The sequence below is a fragment of the Vipera ursinii genome, assembly GCF_947247035.1.
Source record: "Vipera ursinii genome assembly, chromosome: 1".
Lineage (NCBI taxonomy): Eukaryota > Metazoa > Chordata > Lepidosauria > Squamata > Viperidae > Vipera > Vipera ursinii.
In genome coordinates, this window is record NC_139512.1 from 359,618,493 (window position 1) to 359,637,005 (window position 18,513).

The 18,513-nt window shown below is 56.3% G+C and overlaps 1 protein-coding gene and 1 long non-coding RNA gene across 3 annotated transcripts; both read left to right on the forward strand.

Moving 5' to 3' along the window:
• Nucleotides 1-1,950: 1,950 nt before the first annotated feature.
• On the forward strand, nt 1,951-9,711 carry INPP5K (inositol polyphosphate-5-phosphatase K). Of its 2 annotated transcripts, XM_083375192.1 has the most exons (12): nt 2,430-2,519; nt 2,591-2,698; nt 2,903-3,011; nt 3,353-3,469; nt 4,660-4,835; nt 5,549-5,660; nt 5,951-6,060; nt 6,976-7,159; nt 8,125-8,262; nt 8,655-8,738; nt 8,823-8,927; nt 9,271-9,711. In XM_083375192.1, exons 1-12 carry the CDS (start codon nt 2,500-2,502, stop codon nt 9,367-9,369), a joined length of 1,362 nt encoding a protein of 453 aa, XP_083231318.1. In that variant the 5' UTR covers nt 2,430-2,499; the 3' UTR covers nt 9,370-9,711. The 2 variants fall into 2 exon arrangements, with proteins under 2 accessions (XP_083231319.1, XP_083231318.1); XM_083375193.1 differs by lacking the exons at nt 2,430-2,519; nt 2,903-3,011 and adding an exon at nt 1,951-2,010.
• Nucleotides 9,712-15,100: 5,389 nt separating this feature from the next.
• On the forward strand, nt 15,101-18,181 carry LOC310633188. Its single transcript, XR_014491003.1, has 3 exons — nt 15,101-15,291; nt 17,491-17,593; nt 18,131-18,181. It is a non-coding gene; the product is annotated as an uncharacterized lncRNA (long non-coding RNA).
• Nucleotides 18,182-18,513: the final 332 nt, after the last annotated feature.

Genomic DNA, 18,513 nt, shown 5'->3' on the forward strand with positions numbered 1-18,513 from the left:
CCAAAAAGCGAAGGTTGGAGACCAGACGATAGTTATTCAAAATAGCTGGATCCAGGGCAGGCCTCTTGAGAAGGGGTCTCACCACCGCCTCCATCAAGGCGGCAGGGAAGACACCCTCACTCAAAGAAGCAGATATCACTGCCTGGAACCAGCCTCGTGTCCCCTCCCGAGCTGAATAAACCAGCCAGGAGGGGCACGGGTCCAATAAACAGGTGGTAGAGCTCAGCCTGCCCATAATCCTGTCCACCTCCTTGGGAGTCACAGGATCAAACTCAGTCCAGATAATACTACTCTCAAGACCGCTCGATTCCTCCCCATCAGACTCTGCCCAGTCAGAGTCCAAACCAGTCCAAATCTGAGCAATTTTGTCCGCCAGATGCTGGCTAAACTCCTCGGCCCTCCCCTGTAAGGGCTCCTCCCTCACCTCCTGATTAAGGAGGGAACGAGTTACCCTAAACAGGGCGGCTGGGCGATTTTCTGCAGATGCGATGAGGGCAGCGAAGTAATTAGACTTCGCCGTCCTCATCGCCGCGAGATAAGACCTAGTAAAAGATCTTAGTCGCAATCGGTCAGATTCAGACCGGCTAGATCTCCAACAGCTCTCCAGACTCCGTCTCCAACGCTTCATCTCCCGGAGCTCCACAGAAAACCACATGGAGCCCATCGGGATCTGCGCCGGGTCAGGGGTCGCAAGGGTACAACACGGTCAAGTGCCTCGGTGGCAGCCCTCTCCCAATCCTCCACCAAGGCATCGGCCGGGCTATGAGGGAGATAGGTATAGACCCAAGCGCCGTCTGGAACCGTTCTGGATCCATTAGGCGTCTGGGGCAAAACCACCTGGTCGGCTCCGCAGCCCAGCAGCGAGGGGTAGCGTATCGGAAGACCATGATCGGACCATGACGGGGACAATATTTGGCGAGCCCCCTCCCAGATCATCAAACCACTGCCCAGATAGGAAAACCAGGTCGAGAGTGTGACCCCTCCATGGGTCGGACCCTGAATTATCTGGGTCAGGTCCATGGCCGTCATGGAGGCCATGAACTCCCAAGCTGACTCCGACGACCCGCCCAGGTACTGGTCCGCAGATCGGGGGGCTGGGGACCCGTTCTAGCCCATGCCCTGGTCAAGCAAGAGTCCCTATACCATTTCAAATGCCCGTCCAATCTCTTCTTAAAAGCCTCCAGTGATGGAGCACCCATCAACTTCTGAAGGCAAGCCATTCCACTGGTTAATTCTTCTCTGTCGAGAGATTTCTCCTTCCTTCTAGGTTGCTTCTCTCCTTGATTAGTTTCCATTTGTTGCTTCCTGTACTGCCTTCTGGTGTTTTGGAGAATAGGCTGACCCACCTCTTCTTTGCGGCAGCCCCTCAAGCACTGGAAGACTTGCTATCATATCACCCCTAGTTCTTGTTAAACGAGGCATACCCAATTTGTGCCACCGTTCTTCATTATGTTTTAGCCTCCAGTCCGCCGAGCATCTTTGTTGCTCTTCTCTGCACTCTTAAATCTCGTCATCTTGTTATCTTGTGGTGACAAAAACTGGATTCAGTGTACCAGTCACAGCAGCAGTGGGAAAGGATCGGGCAAAGGAGACCGTTCTCCCTCTCCCCCCTCCGAACACAGCAGGGACTGAAGCCAAAGATTTCAAATGTACTATATACCGCTTGCATGGCTCCCCTCGCGTTTGATGGATACCACGGTCCCCAACCTTTCTGGCACGAGGGGCCGGTTTTTGAAGAAAAACATGCCTTCCAACGGGGTGGGGGGAGGCAGGGGCGACCGAGATCCCGCACATGCACGGATGAAGGTTTGCCAGCCGCTTCGCACGGAGCAGTCGGCAACCGGGGGGGGGGAGGGGGGGCGGCGGCTGCGGGTGAAAAGGGAAGGGCCTTGCAGCCTCTTCCTCCGCAGGGCGGGGGAGCCACGGGCGAGGCAGGGGACGGACGGTCCTGGCTATACAATGACCGTCGCGCGACGGAGAGGCTGCAACGGGTCACCGGGTGGGCGGTCGGTAAGCGAGGACTGCCAGTGCCGCCGCCCTCGGCTCACGGGGCTCCCCGGCAGGGGGCGGGAGGCCGGATCTGAAACGGCACCGGGGCTCCTGCCTGAGCAGGGGGCTGGACTAGAAGACCTCCGGGGTCCCTTCCGGCTCTATTCTGATTCCCGGCCGAGCCGGCGGGCGGGAGGCGGGAGCCGCGGGGGGAACATCACCCCGCCCCCGCCGCGTCCCGGCTTCGCTCCGGGCGCGCCTTTCCGCTTCCCCGGCCGAGAGACGACCGGCAGGACCGCGGGGCCCCCGCCATTCCCCCCCCCGTCGCCCTGCGCAGGCGCCAAGCGCCCCCGGGCGGGCGGGGCGCGGGAGGCCAGCGGGAGAGGCGGGGCCGGGGCGCGGTGCGCCTGCGCCACGGCAGCCAATGAGCGCGCGTGACGTCGCGCGCGGGGCGAGGAGCCGGGCCGGCGCTGCCCGCCGCTGTCATCCGGCTTCCCCCCCTCGGCGGCGATGGAGGCGCTGCGGCTCCGGTGAGGAGGCTGCTTCTCCCCCGCCCTCCCCCCTCCCCGCTCTCCCGCCGCTGACCGCTCTGTCTCCGCAGGCTGCACCTGGTCACCTGGAACGTGGGCGCCGCGCAGCCCCCCGGCGAGGTGGCCGCCCTGCTTCGCCTCGGCGCCGCGGAGCCGCCCGTGGACCTCTACGCCATCGGGTGGGTGTCCCGCGGCTCCCCGCCGCCGCCGCCGCCTCCCCACCCCCGCAGCCCCGGGAAGCGGCGGCGGGGGGGGGGTCCGTGCGGGAGAGGCTCCGCCGCCTCCGCTGCCCGTCGGGGGAAGGGAGGGAGGCAGGGAGGGCGGCCGGTGCTTCGGGTGCCGCCTGGCCCGGGTGCGTCACCGGCGCCTCCGCCGCTGCTCAGCTTGCAGGAGGTGAACTCCCAGATCCTCAGCTTCCTCTCCGACCTGGCCTTCGAGGAGCCCTGGACGGCCACCCTGACGGCCGCGCTCGCCCCGCTGGGCCACGTCCGGGTGAGCGAGGGAGCCGCCGGGGCAGGGAAGGCTCCGGAGGGGGTGCGGGCGTGGGGGCTGCGTGAGCGGGAAGAGCTTCAGGAGGGGCGGCCCGGGTCGGTTGCTTGGCCGAGGCCGGCGGCCGCCCGGCCTGAAGTGCTCCCGGGGGTCTCGCCCCACCTGGGGAGCGAGGGGGGGTCTGAGGGCCCCTCTGTGTGCCGGCAGATGCGCTGCTCTGGGCTCCGGTGCAGATCTTGGGCAGAGGGGGAGCGGCTCGTTGCCCCCTCCGAGCAGGGTCAGCTTTGGGCACTGGGTGGAAGCGCTGCCTCCGCGGCTCAGGGCGGCTTCTCTTCCCCACGCAGGTGTCTTCCATCCGCATGCAGGGCATCCTTCTCCTCCTCTTCGCCAGGCAAGCCCACCTGCCCTTCATCCGGGGCGTGCGGAGCCAGTTTACCCGCACCGGCCTGCACGGCTACTGGGTGAGCTGCTTCACAGGGACCTTGCCAGGCCTCCGGTCGGTTAAAGCCGCAGGTACGGTGGATGCAGGAGAAGCAGGAAGACCAAATTCTGCTGTGGCCAAGCTGCCACGCATGCATGCGCGCACACCTTCGTTTTTTGCCTGAATGTTTTTTGTACGTTTCCATCTTTCTAATGGAGGCGGGCAAAATGGCAAATATTGCACCGTGATTAGAACTAATACGCAATAACCAGCATTTAATTTGCAATGCTAATTACAAAAAGAAAACCTGCAAAGCCTGCTAATAAAGGACTCACTGAAAGTTTTCAAGCCCCAGTAAAATCTCTAGCGATGGAGATCCTCAGGTAGGGAATTTCACATCTTTTATTTATCAAAAATACACATTTCCCGCATTAAGGCATCAAAGCAAGCCGTACCGACAGCAACGCTGTGAAATTTAAAAGCAGAAGCTTCTGAAATTCAGAGAGGGGCCAGCCTTGCCCTGCCGGGCAGCCAGTAGAAGCCCTGACTTCCTGGCGGCCCTTGGGTGTCGGGGAGCATTTGCTGCTGGAGAACCCCCTGAACGGGCCCGGCAAACAGTGTGTGACCCAACGGGACGCAACTCTTGGCCTCAGGGCAACTGTCAGCAAAGGGATGAAGAAGCACTACAGCAATCTAGGGACGCGTCTGTGCTCCTAATGTACAGGTAGTCCTCAACCTACGACTACCATTGCTAACCAAGGCAGTTGTTAAGTGAATTGTGCCCCATTTTACGACCTTTTTTTACTGTGGTTGTTAAGCAAGTGGCTGCAGTTGTAATCATGGGGTCCTTAAGCGAATCTGGCTTCCCCGGTTGCCTTTGCTTGCCAGAAGCTCCTTAGGAAGGCTGCAGGTGCCAGGCCCTGGGATGCCGCAACCGCCGTGGATACATGCCGATTGCCAAGTGCCCAACGTTGGTTCATGTGGCCGTGGAGATGCAGCAACGGTCACAAGTGTGAGAACTGCTGATAAATCACTTTTTTGATGCTGTGTAAATTTGAAGGTCGTTAAATGAGTGGCTGTAAGCAGAGGACTACCTGTATTTATTTCTCTGTAAGTTTGTCCATCCTGGAGGCAGGGCTTCATCCCGGCAGAGCGTCAGAAAATATGCCCCTCCTACGCCCCACACAGAGCCCAGGAGTGGGGAGGCAACCGCTGTCTCTTGTCTCGCAGGGCAACAAGGGAGGGGTCTCCATCCGCCTGTCTCTCTACGGCCACTCGGTTTGCTTCCTGAACTGCCACCTGCCGGCCCACCTGGAGAACGCCAAGCAGCGCCTGGACGACTTTGAGCACATCCTGGAAATGCAGCACTTTGAAGAGAATAAGTTCCCCTCGGCCCTGGACCACGAGTGAGTGGCCTCCCCCTCAGGGCCCTGCCGCCCGGCCCAGCGAGATGGGCGAGGGGTAGAAAGGGGAGGGGCTGGTCATCCAGGTCCAGAAAGGGTGGACATCCCCACTTCTGCCTTCGCTGCCACTTGGTTGCCCTCCGGAGGTGCACTGAGGTAGCCATCAGCTGCGCAGGGTAAAAGAAGGAGAGATTTGAACACCAAACAGAAGAATTCCAAAGCCAGCCTCACGTTTCCTTTATACACCGTGAGACCCCTCTTGTCCCAGCCAACTGAGAACGGTTTCTAAATAGTTCTAGCCAGATCTGCCCATAACTTTGCTCCTGGGGGTCCGGCCGGGAGGGTCTGTTCTGCTGCCTTGGAGACCACTGGTGGGCACATGGCTCCCGGGGGGGCCCCCCACAGAAGTGAGGTTTCTGCAGGGAGGGTGTTATCCTCGGTGGGAGGAGGGGGGGTGAGGGGGGGCTGCCTGCCTGAGCAAAGGAGGGAATTGCCAGGGGGGAAGGGGGGCCGCCCTTCTGAAAGCCCCCCTTGGTAACTGCCGCAGCCGTTTGGAAGGGCCGGTGCCCAAGTGCCGGCTGCTCCGACAGCCTGCCGAGATGGAATTGCGCTGTGGCGGAGGAGGAGGAGGAGAGGCCGGGGCCCAGCTTCCCTTGGCACAGGCGTAGACGCCTCCTCCTCCCTCGCTGCCCTCGGCCTGCCTGCCTTCCTTCCAGGCTTCTCTTCTGGTTCGGCGATCTGAACTTCCGGATCGAGGACTATGGTCTGCACTTCATCCGAGAGTCGATCAGCAGCAGCCGCTTCAACCTTCTCTGGGAGAAGGACCAGGTACTGCCCCCCCATAATTTCCACACACACACACACACACACACACACTTTTTGAGTGTGGGGGGGAATGGCTCGTCTTACCCCCTGATCCTGCCTGGCCATTCCCCATCTGGTTCCCCCCCCCATTATCCAGTGGGGCAGCTGCTTGCCAGGCTTTCTGCCCTGGGAAAGGAAGGCGGGTCGGGGACCAGGCTGGATCCACCGTGGGCTCCTTGCTGTGGCCCCCAGGACGAGGCGCAGCTCCTGGGCCTGGTCTGCAGCATCCGACGGCTCTTGCTTCCCATTCCCAGTTAAACATGGCCAGGAAGAAGATGTTCTTCCTCCAGGAGTTCTCGGAGGGCCCTCTGAAGTTCAAACCCACCTACAAGTTTGACCTGTACTCGGACCAGTACGACACCAGGTAACTGCTCCGTCCTTGCGGAGGAGGTCTGCGTGGGGCTTTGGACCCGGACGCCTGCTGCGCTGGCCTTTGGCCGGGCAGAAGAAGCCACAGAAATCAGGGCCTCCCAGTGGCCCCGGGCAGAAGCGGGAAGTGTGGAGGGGGGGTGGCTGGGCGGGCAGACCCCGGCTGTCCCTCTGCCCTTCAAAGGAGCCTCTTGCGGTGCTAACTTCTCCCTCTGTTTGCAGAGCCGAGGAGGCGCTGCTTGGGTCAGGGGGAGGAGCCCCGCATGTGGGGTCTGTTGAAAAACTTAGACCTGTGGGCCACTTGAGTCTGCTGACCTTTGCACGGTCGCCTCTTCTGGCTTAGTTGTTTCTGGGGTGACGATCCTGGCACGTTAGTTGGCGTGAGGGGAGGGAGGCGAAGGAGCCTTTCGGATCTGTGCAAGCTGCAGGGCGTCTGACCCTCCTGAGGCCCACAGGGGGCAGCAGCGAGCCTCCCCTGGCTCTTTATGGGCTGCCAGGAGGAACCCAAAACAGCTGCAAAAAAGCAGGACCCAGAAAGCATTTAAAATGGTAACAATGGCAGCTGACCCAAGGAGCTAAAAAGTGCATCTGTTACGCCCACTCAGACCAGCCCAAGGTGCGCTCACCAGGCAGCAGCCGCAGCTTCCTTCACAATGAGCCCTTTTCTGGACCCAGAACTGCAACTGGCGCGGGGGGGGGGGGGCGAAAGGCTTCTGAGCTGTTGGCTTTTACGCACCAGCGGGGCTCCTGATTCCCGGAGGGGGGGGAGCCCTCCCTCCAGATTAAAAAGCTTTTAAAGCAAAGTCGCTTGAGGTCCCCCCCCAGCCCAGCTTCTCCTCCTGCTCGGGGTGGGGGGGGGCTGGCTGCTTGGCTGTGTCCTTCCCCTCCCCCCCCTTTTCTGTTTCTGCAGTGAGAAGAAGCGGAAGCCTGCTTGGACCGATCGGATCCTCTGGAGAGTAAAATGCCTTCCCTGCCTCGAGCCGAAGGAGGCCCCCAGGGAGGTGGGGGTGTCCCTGTCCCTGGGCAGCTACACCAGCCACATGGACTACAACATCAGCGATCACAAGCCGGTTACCGGCACCTTTGAGCTGAAGGTGGTATCCTGGCTCCCCGAGGGCAGCTGCTTCTCTCAGAGACACAGTGGTCCCGGCCGACGGGCTGCCCACTTGGCACCCAGCTACAGAAGGGCCCGGCCCAGACTGGCATCCCGGGGCAGGCCTTTCCCACCGGCCCTGGGCATTTCTGCCACTGGGCTCTAAAGCGAAGCAGGACATCCTGCCCTTAACTTGGCCAACGCCCCCAGTTCTGTGGCCACTGAAGTGTCCCTGCGGGGCGCCTGTCGAAGCCTCCGGCAAGCAACAGTGTCCTGCAAGTCTCTACTTACACGTCAGGGCAAGCTGTGGCTTGTTTAACCAGGTTGGGTTGAATAAGCCAGCATTGCCTGGGCACAGACCCTGCTTGAAGGCCAGCCCTGATGATGGCCCGAGGGCTGCGTGTCACTCCCCTCCCCACAGGTATGCCCCCCCAGGGCCTCCGTGGGTCATTGGCAACATTTCTGTCTTATGCACCTTCATCCAGAAGTGGCCCACCTCAAAAGAAAACCCCCAGCCCTAAAGCTCGGTCTTAGCCGAGTAAGGGCAATCCCCAGCTGCCCGGTGGAACCGACGGGCTTCCTTTTCCCAAGGGGAGGCATGGAGGGCTGGTGCCACCTGACCAAGAAGATTGGGTGGGGGAGGGACTGACCCTGGCAGGGGGGGACGGGCTGGCTGGGGCTGGGGCTCCTCTGGACTGGCCTCTGGGCAGGGGGAGGAGTGGCAGTCCCAAACCAGATAAGGCTTAATGGAGGACTTGAAATGCGAAGCAATCCTGTTGGACGCTGAAACTCAGATTAAATCCCAGTTTATTGTGTTTTACAGGGTGGGCCTCTTAGCCTGGCAGCAGGGCCTAAGTGTGAAGTAGGCTGGGCGCCAAGGGGGAAGGAACAGAGCCCGGCAGCGTTCAGGGGAGGTGGGGGGCTCCATGGCCTTTCTCATCTTGGGGGGTGGCTTTGTTCCTGCAGGTGGAGCCCCTGCAGGTGGAGCCCCTGGTTGTGCTGTGCCCGCTGGGCACCTGGAGTGCTGAGCAGGATGCCATAGTCAGCTACGTCACCGCTCCAGAATTCTGCAGCAGCGCCTGGGACTGGATTGGGCTCTACAGGGTAAGGGGGGGTGGGGCCCAGGCTGGTGCTCAGGCCTGGCCCTGCTTTGCTGCCCGGGCACCACGGCTCTTCCAGAGCACGCAGGCTGTCCTGAGGCCGCCTTCTCTGGCCAGAAAGAGGCCATTTTCCCAGCTTCCTCAACAGTGACTCGGTCTTGCAAGAGGGGAGCAAGCCAGCCACCTCCACGGTCGGAGCAGCAGCCTCTGCTGGGGAAGACCCTCTTCCCATGTTTAAGACTCGAGGGATAAATGATGGGCTCCGGGGAGAAAGGTCCCTTGCGGGGCCCCGTCTGGCTGCTTCCCACTGGGCTGAAGCCTCCTGAAGGGACAGCTGGGCTGGACATGGGCTCCCTCCCGCCGGGGGCCCTTGCAGCTCTTCCTCTCGCCCGGCAGGTGGCCTTCCGACATGTGAACGACTACGTCACCTACGTTTGGGTGCAGGACAACGAAATTTCCTCCGAGGACGGGGCAAAGCAGGTGAAGGACGTTTCCCGGGCTTTTCTTCTGCTCGGCTGCTCTCCTTGTCCCGCTAAAAGTTGACGGCGGCTCCCTTGCTTGCAGGTTTATCTCGGGGCTGAGGGCCTCCCCAAAGCGGGGGGAGAATTCCTCCTGGGGTACTACAGCAACACGCTGCGGTCCCTCGTGGGCCTTAGCCAGCCGGTCCAGGTGAGAGCTGCTGCTTCCTCACCCTCCTTGCTCCTGAAGGGGGGGAGTGCGGTGCTCGAAGACTCCTGCCACAGCAAGGGGCTTGGTCGCTTGTGCTGGGTGGGGGCTCCAGAAGCCCCTCTCGAGAGGCAGAATTTACCCAGTTCTCCCCCCCCCCGCCGCCACCTTTGGGGTCTGGCCTGGATGAACTCTGCAAGAGTTCTGGGCCCTGTGGCAAGGAGATCCTCCCCCTCCCCCTGAACCTTGGGGGGGCACCTTCCATCTTCACCTTCTTTCCTCTCTGGGCTGAGTTGCGGGGGGGAGGGGCAGAATTGCATTCGAATGTGTATCTCTCCCTTTCTAGATCCAACCGTGCCTGAAGTCAGCCGAGCAGCAGGTGGGCTGGGCTGGGGCCAGCAGTGCAGAACGCCTTCCTGGCGAGAGGCCGCCCTGTGACTTCTGAGGTTCCCCCCCCCCAAATCCGGCACTTCCGTGCGGACCGTAAGGCGCTTCAGCTCCGGAGCAGTCTGGCTAAGCTTGCCGCAGCTCTGAAAAGCTCTGTCTCCCTTTGGTGCAGAAGAGCCGAGACAGAACCGGTTCCCCAACAGGACTGCTGGCTTCCTTACGCCCAGGCCGAAATGGCTGCTGCCCCATTTTCCGAGTGCTTCTTAGGCTCTCTGCGCTTCATTGCAATGTTAAGGAGACACTGCTGGCACTTCTTTGAAAACTGGGATTGTAGGATTTTTATGAAATGTAAACTTTTTAGAACTGAAATACATTTTATCGTAGCTGGAAAGAATGCAAAGGCTGCTACTCTTTGGCCATTTGTCTTGAAATGGGGTGAAGACTTGCACGCGTCCCCCCCCCCTGCGCATTCCTCCAAAGCCTGGATGACAGATGGAGCGCTTCCCCCTTGGCAGTGGAGCCAGGTCCAGGTGGGTCTTGTCCTGCAGCAGGCCTCTGGCTTTGTGGGCATTTGGGCTTTAAGTCCAGGCTTTTTTGAGAGCTGCAGCCCACTGATGACCTCACGCTCAAATGGTGATGGTGCAGGACGCCTGGATCCCTCTCACAGGCACTGCGGTAGAGCCATGCCCTGCCTATCCTGTACCTGGGCCTCACCTTTCTCCTGCCTATGTGCAGGACCTGCTTTTTCTCACCACTGAACTTCATCTTATTGGGTTGGGCCTAATGCTCAAGCCTGTCAACGTGCTTCTGAACTTTTCAGTCTATCTTCCAACGTGTTAGCAATTCCCCCCAACTGTTGTCGGCAAATTTGATGAGTTCCCCTTCTATCCCCTCAGCTAAATCACTGATAAAGATGAAGAAGTAACGGGAGCTTTAACTATCCAGGTATCAGCTGGGAGACAAACTCTGCAGCAAGTGGGAGATCAAACAGATTCCTAACCAATCTAGCCGACAACTTTGTCATCCAAAAGGTAGATGAGGGACCTATAGAAAAAGCTACACTGGAGCTAGTTCTTACTAGTAGAAAAGAAGCGATAAAGGGGAGTTGAAGTCACCCAGAACTTTGGGCGAGAGTGACCACGTCCTACTGGAAGTCAGTACAAACGCAAGCAGTAGAACGCAATCCAATCAGTATCTTAAAGTTTAATAGAGCTGATTTTAAGAAACTTGGAGAGAGCCTAGCAAGGATTCCATGGATAAAAATCCTAAAGGGGTGGGAAGCTCTGAAAAATGAGATCATAAAAACCCAGTCCAGCACAATACCACTGAAGAAGAAAAAGTCAAGAAGAAACCAGCATGGCTGCAGAAAGATCTCCCAGACAAACTGAAAGAGAGAAAGGACGAGTACAAAAAATGGAAGGAGGGACACCTAACTAAGGCCGATTATCAGCAGACAGCCAGAACATGCAAAGATGAAGTCAGGAAAGCAAAGGCTCAGAATGAACAAAGACTTGCAACAAAAGTGAAAGATAACAAAAGTTTCTTTCAACATATAAATAACAAAAAAAGTTAAGGAAACGGTCGGTCCTCTAGTGAGAAGATGGCAGGGAAGTAACAGGCAGTAGACAGAACGCAGAGCTCCTTAACTCATTCTTTGCATCAGTCTTCACACAATAAACTATAGACCAACCTACCCAAAAAACTAAAAGATGGACTAGAAATAAAAAATAAGCAAGAAAATGGTAAAACACATGTCTGATCTTGACAAATAGAAATTTTTGGTACCTGACAATATACATCCCAGAGTTCTGAAGGGAACTGGCAGATGTTATCTCAAAAGCACTTAGGGTACCTTAGGATTGGAAAAGCGCTGATGTTCCCATCTTCAAGAAAGGGGGGAAAACAGACCCAGAAAACTACAGACCAATCAGCCTAACATCAATACCTGGGAAGATCCTGGAAAAGATAATCAAAAAACAGATCTTTAAACACCTAGAAAGAAATAAAGTTTTAACTAGTTGTCAGCCCGGGTTTGTTAACAGATCGTGCCAAAACAATCTTATTTCATTATTTGATAAAGTGACTAAATTAGTAGACCAGTGAAATGCTGTGGACATAGTATACTTAGATTTCAGCAAAGCATTCAACAAAGTAGACCACAACCTACTTCTTGGTAAGCTAGAAAAATGTTGAATAGACAATTACCAGATGGATTTGTAGCTGGCTGGCAAAGCGTACTCAGTGAGTAGTCCTTAATGGTACTACATCTACAAGGAGGGAAGTAAGCAGTGGCGTACCACAAGGCTCCGTCTTAGGCCCAGGACTCTTCAATATCTTCATCAATGACTTAGATGAGGGAATAGAAGGGGAAGTCATCAAATTTGCAGATGACACTAAATTGGCAGGAATCGCCAACATCCCTGAAGACAAGCTCAGGATCCAAAAAAATCTTGACAGACTTGAACAAGGTAACAAAATGAATTTTAATGTGGAGAAAAGCAGCAGTTTACGTTTAGGCAGGAAAAACCAAAAGTATAAGTACAGGTTAGGTGAGACCTGGCTCAAAAACAGCCACTGTGAGAAGGACCGCGGAGTCCTAGTGGACAATCACTTGACCATGAGCCAGCCGTGTGCGGCAGCAACCGGAAAAGCTAATACAATCCTGGGTTCTATAAACAGGCATAGAATCAAAACCACACGAAGTATTAGTATCACTTTATAAAACCCTAATAAAAGACCATACCTGGAATACTGCAATCAACTTTGGTCACCCAACTACAAAAAAGATGTTGAGATTTTGGAAAAAGTTCAGACGAGCAACTGAAATGATCAAAGATCTGTCGACTAAGACCTATGAAGAATGGTTGCAGAATTTGGGTTTGGCTAGTCTAGAGAAAAGGATGGGGGTGGGGGGGACATGATAGCAGTATTCCAATATTTGAGGGGCTGCCACAAAGAAGAGGGGTCAAATTCTCCAAAAGACAAGGCAGGATAAGAAGCAATGAATGGAAACTAATCAAGGAGAGAAGCAACCTAGAATTAAGGAGTAATTTCCTGAGAGTGAGAACAACCAATGGAACAGCTTGTCTCCAGAAGTTGTAGGTTCTGCATCACTAGAGGTATTTTAAGAAGAGACTGGACGGCCCCTTGTCTGAAATGACTTAGGGTCTCCTGCTTGAGCTAGAAAACTTCCAAGGTCCCTTCCAGCTCTATTGCAATGTTGGGCCTAAGACAGAGCTTTGGGGTACTCCACCGTGTGCTTCCCTCCCTCCGTGCGGAGACCTCACAGCTCCATTCAGGGCCACAGGCTGGGTGCATTGGTCAGCGGCTGGCAAATCCCTCTGGTGGTGAGGCCATCTGTCCCCCGTTGTTCTCTCTTGCCATACTGTGGTCTACTTTGTCAAATGCCCTACGGACGTGCAAGTATATGATGTTCACAGCATTTACCAGGTCCGTTAATTTAGTCACTTTATCCAAGAAGGCAATAAGGTTTATTTGGCACGAGCTGTTTTTAAGAACTGCACCCTGGCTTCCAGGAATGGCCTTATTCATTTCTGGATGTTCACAAACCTACTGCTTGATTACTGTGCCTTTTCCAGAATTTTCCCACGTATTAATTCATGTCAAGCCATTTGGCCCGTAGTTTCCTGGATCTCCCTTTCCCTCTTCAAAGGTTGGAGTGGCCTCAGCTGTTTTCCAGCCCACTGGCGGCTCCCCTAAAAGATTCTGTCCAGTGGTCCTGAAATCATGAAGACCCTGGGATGTAAATGCCCACCCAAAGGAGGCAAATCCTTCTCTTGCCAAATCCTTGCCTACCTTGTTCTGTCTCCCACGGTGCCACTTTTGATAGATTGGACATTTTTTCCTTTTGTTTAAAAAACAGAAGTTTTTCTGCTTTTCTTGTTACCTTTCATTTCCTTGCCATCTTCAATCAGTGGAGCGACCGGTTCCTCTTGGTGCTTATAGGTCAAAAAAAAAACACCACCTGTTATTTTTGGCATTTTTTGCTCTTTCTGAACCTTAAGGTTCTTGACTTAGTCTTTGCAGATTTGGGCTATTTGCTGGTATTCTGTTTTGGTTACAAATCCCTCTTTCCATTTTTTTATATTAGTCCTTTTTTGCCAGAGAGCTCTTCCTATAACTAGGCTAGTTTATTGTTTCTGTGTGGGACTTTATTATCTCGTTTTTCCAGGGTTTCCCAAGCTTCCTGAATTGGTTTTCCCTACAGGGTTTCTGGGGGGGGGGGGGTTTCCCCCTCCCTGGGTGGCCCTTTCAGTTCCGCCTCCTGCTCCGCAGGGGTGGTTGGCGTCAACCTGGCAGGCAGGGAAAGCTGCTTACCTTCTGGAGGAGCAGGAGGCAGGCTCTGCTTTAGGAAGCTCCTGGCTGTGATGAGGGAAAACCTTGGATCCCTTCCGGTCTTTCAATTAAATCCTCCGGGCCTTTCCTCGCAGAGAGGGGCAAATAATAAGCTGGTAAACGTGTCTGCCTCCACAACAGGTGAGAAAACTGGGAGGAAGGTTGCCCCCCCCCACAAGCCCTGTAAAAGTAAACTGAGGTAAAGTAAAACATGTTCCCACAATTAAAGTTCTGTACAGCCAACCTGTCCCCTCCCCTCACCAATTCCTGCAGTTCCAGGGCTGATTTGAAGGGGACCCCCCCCCCACACACAAACATCATGGAAGACGCCCTGCGGTAATGCAGCCTTGCTGTTCCTGGCACTCGTGTCACCGGTGGGTGGGTCTGTCTTCTCCCGGGAAGAAGCAGGCTTGGCGTGTCATCTGACACCCGTGCTGGAGCAAGGAGGTTGTGATGATGTCTCAGAGAAAGTGGCTCCTCCCCCCCCAAGACTGGCGTTCGCCGGCTCCTTCGGGCTCTTCTAAGCCATCAAGCGTTTGCTCCGCTTGCTCTGCTGGCATCCCTGCCCGGTGGCTCCTCTGGCAAAAGGGAGCCCCCTCCGGGACCGGGCGCTTTAGCCAGGGGCCTTCCGATTGCTTAAGCCACAAAGTGTGTTTTTCACACTTCTGCACCTTCACAACTGGATAGGTGTCATTGCTTTCTGAAATTTGTCTACCACTTGATAGAACCTGCCTAGTAAAAACAATACAGAATCAGAATTCATAATAGCACTGCCAGGACGGTTCATTGCAAAGGTTCCCCGGAAGAGCGGTGTGTAACCCTAACCCCAGCCCTTCCCCAGCTTCTTCCCTCCAGCTGATCAGGCCCCTGGCTAGGAGAGGGAGGGGGCTCCACCACCTCCATGAAGCTTATGCCCTCCCCTCCCTTGTCCAAATGACAGTCTCCATTGAATCCAGGGGGGGCTCCAAGCCCCCCCCTGCTCTCAACAATTCTTGAGCCTAGCTGGGAGGCAAGGAAGACTTCCCTAAGGCCATCTGTCCCCTGCAGAGTTCCTTCAGAATCAGATATTCTCTTTCTGCAGAAAGTGGTGGAGCTGTAGCCATGTACACCAGGAGCATGACTGAACATGTATGTTCACTGGGAATCGTAGGAATAAAGCCTGCAAGGCGTTGCTCCTGGGCGGGGGGGGGGGGGTCCTCCGTCTGAGACGTTTCTCCAACGGTGCTGCCGTTAAAGGGACGCCTAATCTTGTAACTTTGATTTCCCCCCTCGAGGAGCGCTTGTCTCTGGTTTGGTACCGATTAACAAGCTTTATTCAGCATTTTGGCTGGTCGGTTCTTCGCACGGCTGAAAATCCTCTTCGGCTCGAGCGGTTTTGCCCATCGGGGGGCGGGGCTTGCGTCGCGCCGTCTGTTTGTGAAAGGGGGGGGCGGGGGGCGCAGCAGGGCCATTCGCTGGTCATTCGCCGTCGTTAAAAACATCGGATGGGATCAGCACCAGAGACGACGCTAAGTTCCGGCCGAACTTCACAAACTACCTGAATTCAGGATTTGGGGCGGGATGTTTGTTTGCAGCCCATCTCGGGATAGTTGTCATTCGGTAACAGCCATAGTTATTTCAGACGGTTTGTTACAAAGCTATTTCCGTCGGATGCCGCGGGTTGGTAAAATGCGGCCTGAAAGCGAAGCAGAGATTCCAAAGCTAGAGGGCAGAGGGCGCCTGCAGGAGGAGGAGGAGGAGGAGGAGGAGGAGGAGGGACCTGGGCTGCGCGCCGTGGATTCCCCCCCCCCGGGACCTTTGAGGCCAGTGTCTTTCTCCCAGCCCAGCCTGTCTCCGGACGCCTCCTGCCCGGGGCCTTTTCATGCTTGTGGCAGATGGTGCCGTTATGGGCTCACCTTCACCAAAAGGACCGCGGGGGGGGGGGGGCGGCCGGGCATCTTTCCCCGCGCTTGGGCCGGGGCCGGTCACCCAGCCGCAGAGAGCAGGAGCCCCCCTCCGCCCTGCAGTGCTTCCGCGGGTGACGGCCTTGAGCGCTCCCGCTCTCGGGGCTTCGGCCAGAGCGAGCGAGCGAGCGAGCGCCGCCCGGCTTGGCCCAGGCCGAGAAAGGCAGGCCCCCGAAGGCGCGCGCCGGGAGGGGGCGGAGGAGGAGAAAGGTCGCCCGGTCTCTGCCCTCCGTCCGCGAGGGCCGCCAGTGCCCTTGGCTCAAACCTCGAACCCGACGGCAAACCCAGCCCTCCGGATACAGCAGCCGCGGTTTCGATCCGGTTTTAGGCCGCTTTCCATGCCGATGCTCTGAAATTGTCCACTCTCCCCCCCCCCCAAGAACTGCCCGCCTCTCCTTTTTCCTTTCTGGCTCCGGAGGAGCTCCACAGAATCCCAGTGCCCCTGCTGTACCACCAGACTCCTCCTGCCCTACTTTCCCAGAAGAGGGCATGGCCTGCAACTCTTAGCTGCTGGCGGAGGACCCCCCGAAGGCTGCACGAGGGAGGCAGGCGTGGGGGGAGCCCTGGAGGGGCGCCCTAAAGGGACAGTCCGAGAGCACCACGTCTGCCCCCTCGCACCCGGCAGGTACCAGCCACTCGGGAAGTTCTGGGGCCACCAGACAGACCCCTCCAAGGGGGTCCAGGGGTGCCAGTCCCACCTTAAGTCGCCGAGGTGAGCGAGTCTGAGCGCTGATGAAACCCGGCTCCAGGGAATCTTCTTGCCGATCTTCGAGGGCAGGTGACAGTCGTCCTAGGCAGCCTGATCAGAGGTTGGCTCCTTGAGTAGGGTTCCCTTCCTACTGAGATACAGCCCACAGGAAGCAGAGCTCACCTCGCCCAGGATCACCCAGGATCCCTCTATTTCCTCAGGATCGATAAGCTCCCTAGATGTCTTCAAGCAGAGAAGGCCCAAAATGCGGTAGCAGCTGCCAAGCAAGCAGGAGCTTGGAGTCCCCGGGCTCTTCAAATTCACAGGGCCACAGAATGCGACGTGAAGCTTCCCTTCCCCTCTTTCGGATCTTCCAGTGGGCATCAGTGGAGACCCCAACCCAGGATTTTGAGAACAGTTTCGCCTTCTTTAGAGCATGCAGGATTTTATGGCCCTCGGTAGCTTTAGTGCCTTCTGTGTGGCCCTTGGTTTTTCTCTTATTCTCATGCAGGTGTTTCACTGACAAAGTAGGTCACCTCCTCCTTGCCCAGCCGGTTAGTGAAACATCTGCATGGAAAGAACCAAGAACACCAGGAACCCCTTCAATTCAGCCCTGAGTTGCAGATGTGCTCTGCCACGGAGCATTTTTCCCCCTGCCACCTACGCTCTGCCTGCAGTTGAATGGCTGTGTTCTCTGGCTGGACCCTGGCAGGGGGGGTGGTGAGACCGCCGTCACGAGATGAGACATGGTGGGAGATGCAAGAATTCGTATCAATGGAATAGAGCTGCTCGTAATGGTGCTGAGAGAAGGGCTGCTTCTGCCACCAGGAGATGAGTCTCTTATTCCCTCCCTCCCTCCCTTTCCTTCCTTCCTTCACTCTTTTCCTCTCCTTCCTTCCTTTTCTCCCTCCCTCCCTTTCCATCATTCCTCCCTTTCCTTCCTTCCTTCCCTCCCTCCCTCCCTCCCTTCCTCTCCTTCCTTCCTTCTCTCCCTTCCTCTCCTTCCTTCCTTCCCTCCCTCCCTCCCTCCCTCCCTTTCCTTCCTTCCTTCCCTCCCTCTCTTTCCTCCCTCCCTCCCTAGCATACCACTCCGGAGGGAGGCAGCCAGCTGAAGCTCCACTGGCAGCTCTGGAGGGTCTCTTAGATGCGCAAGATTTCTTGCTGCACCCAATGGACGTCTTTTTCCCACCAGGGCAGCAGGCAGAAGCTGAGCTGGGCCTTTCCGGCCAGAGAATCTTGACCCTCTTTGGAACAAGCAGCCCAGGGCAGCCCTGCCTTTTCCAGCGCAGTGCCAGGTAAACAGGAAAAGTTTCCAAGATATTCCCTGTTTTCCGGGCCCTAAATTTAGGCACCGATAAGAGCCATTGTTTCTGTCATCAGAGTTTCCTGCGACCTGAGTTGTGTTTTCCTCTGAGGGAAAAGGATAAGCGGAGATACCCTGGTGGCCGATGGCTAAAGAGCCAGGTCTCCCTTATCCTGACCTGATGGTCCTCCAGCAAAGACCCAGAGGGAATTGGGTCCTCCCAAGAGCACAGGCCAAAGGTTCCTCCCACAGGTTCACTGACACACAGGAACCGGCCACGCCAGCTTCTGCACGCAGCCTGGCCAAATTCCCAGGCCAGGCAAGACGCCCCTCCAGGAAGAAAGGGGAGGGTGGAAAAGATCAGCAATGGAAATCCACAGGGGGAGGGGCGGGAGAGGGAGGTTGGCCTTTCAACAGGAACATTGATGCTCCTTTGGGATTTGCATAAAACCAGTAGAGACGAGGCAGAAATGATAGAGTCATGCACAGATGATAAGCGGAAATAACAACAATAATTCATTCTGTGTAGGCACCACCCAACTCCAGGACAATTCTGGGCAGCTCACAACCTATCAAAGCCCCCCCCCCCATCCCCCACATGGGTTGGAGACTTGCCTGTCCTCCTTTGCAAGACATTCCAGTGCTGAGCTGGGAAATGGCACTGGCAGAAGTTGGCAAATTTGGATTTAATAATGGTCAAATTTATATGTTGTAGTCTCGGCTGAAGGGCGACCTCGTTCGCTTCCTCGCCTGGTCAGAGCAGTGCTTCTTCTCCACCAGCAGCTGATGAATTTCAGGAGATCCATGAATTTCCATGGGGAGAAAAAAAAATTCAAGTCTGAAATTTATCTTTCTGATCAATAATGTATGTATCTGTCATAAGATGCTGCAAAGGCCTTTTATATAGTGTAG

Coding starts and splice junctions, on each gene's coding strand:
- INPP5K (XM_083375192.1), top strand. CDS start 2,500: ATGGAGGCGCTGCGGCTCCG. Junction 6,061..6,975: donor TCGGACCAGTACGACACCAG/GTAACTGCTCCG, acceptor CTGTTTCTGCAG/TGAGAAGAAGCGGAAGCCTG. Junction 8,263..8,654: donor ACTGGATTGGGCTCTACAGG/GTAAGGGGGGGT, acceptor CTCGCCCGGCAG/GTGGCCTTCCGACATGTGAA.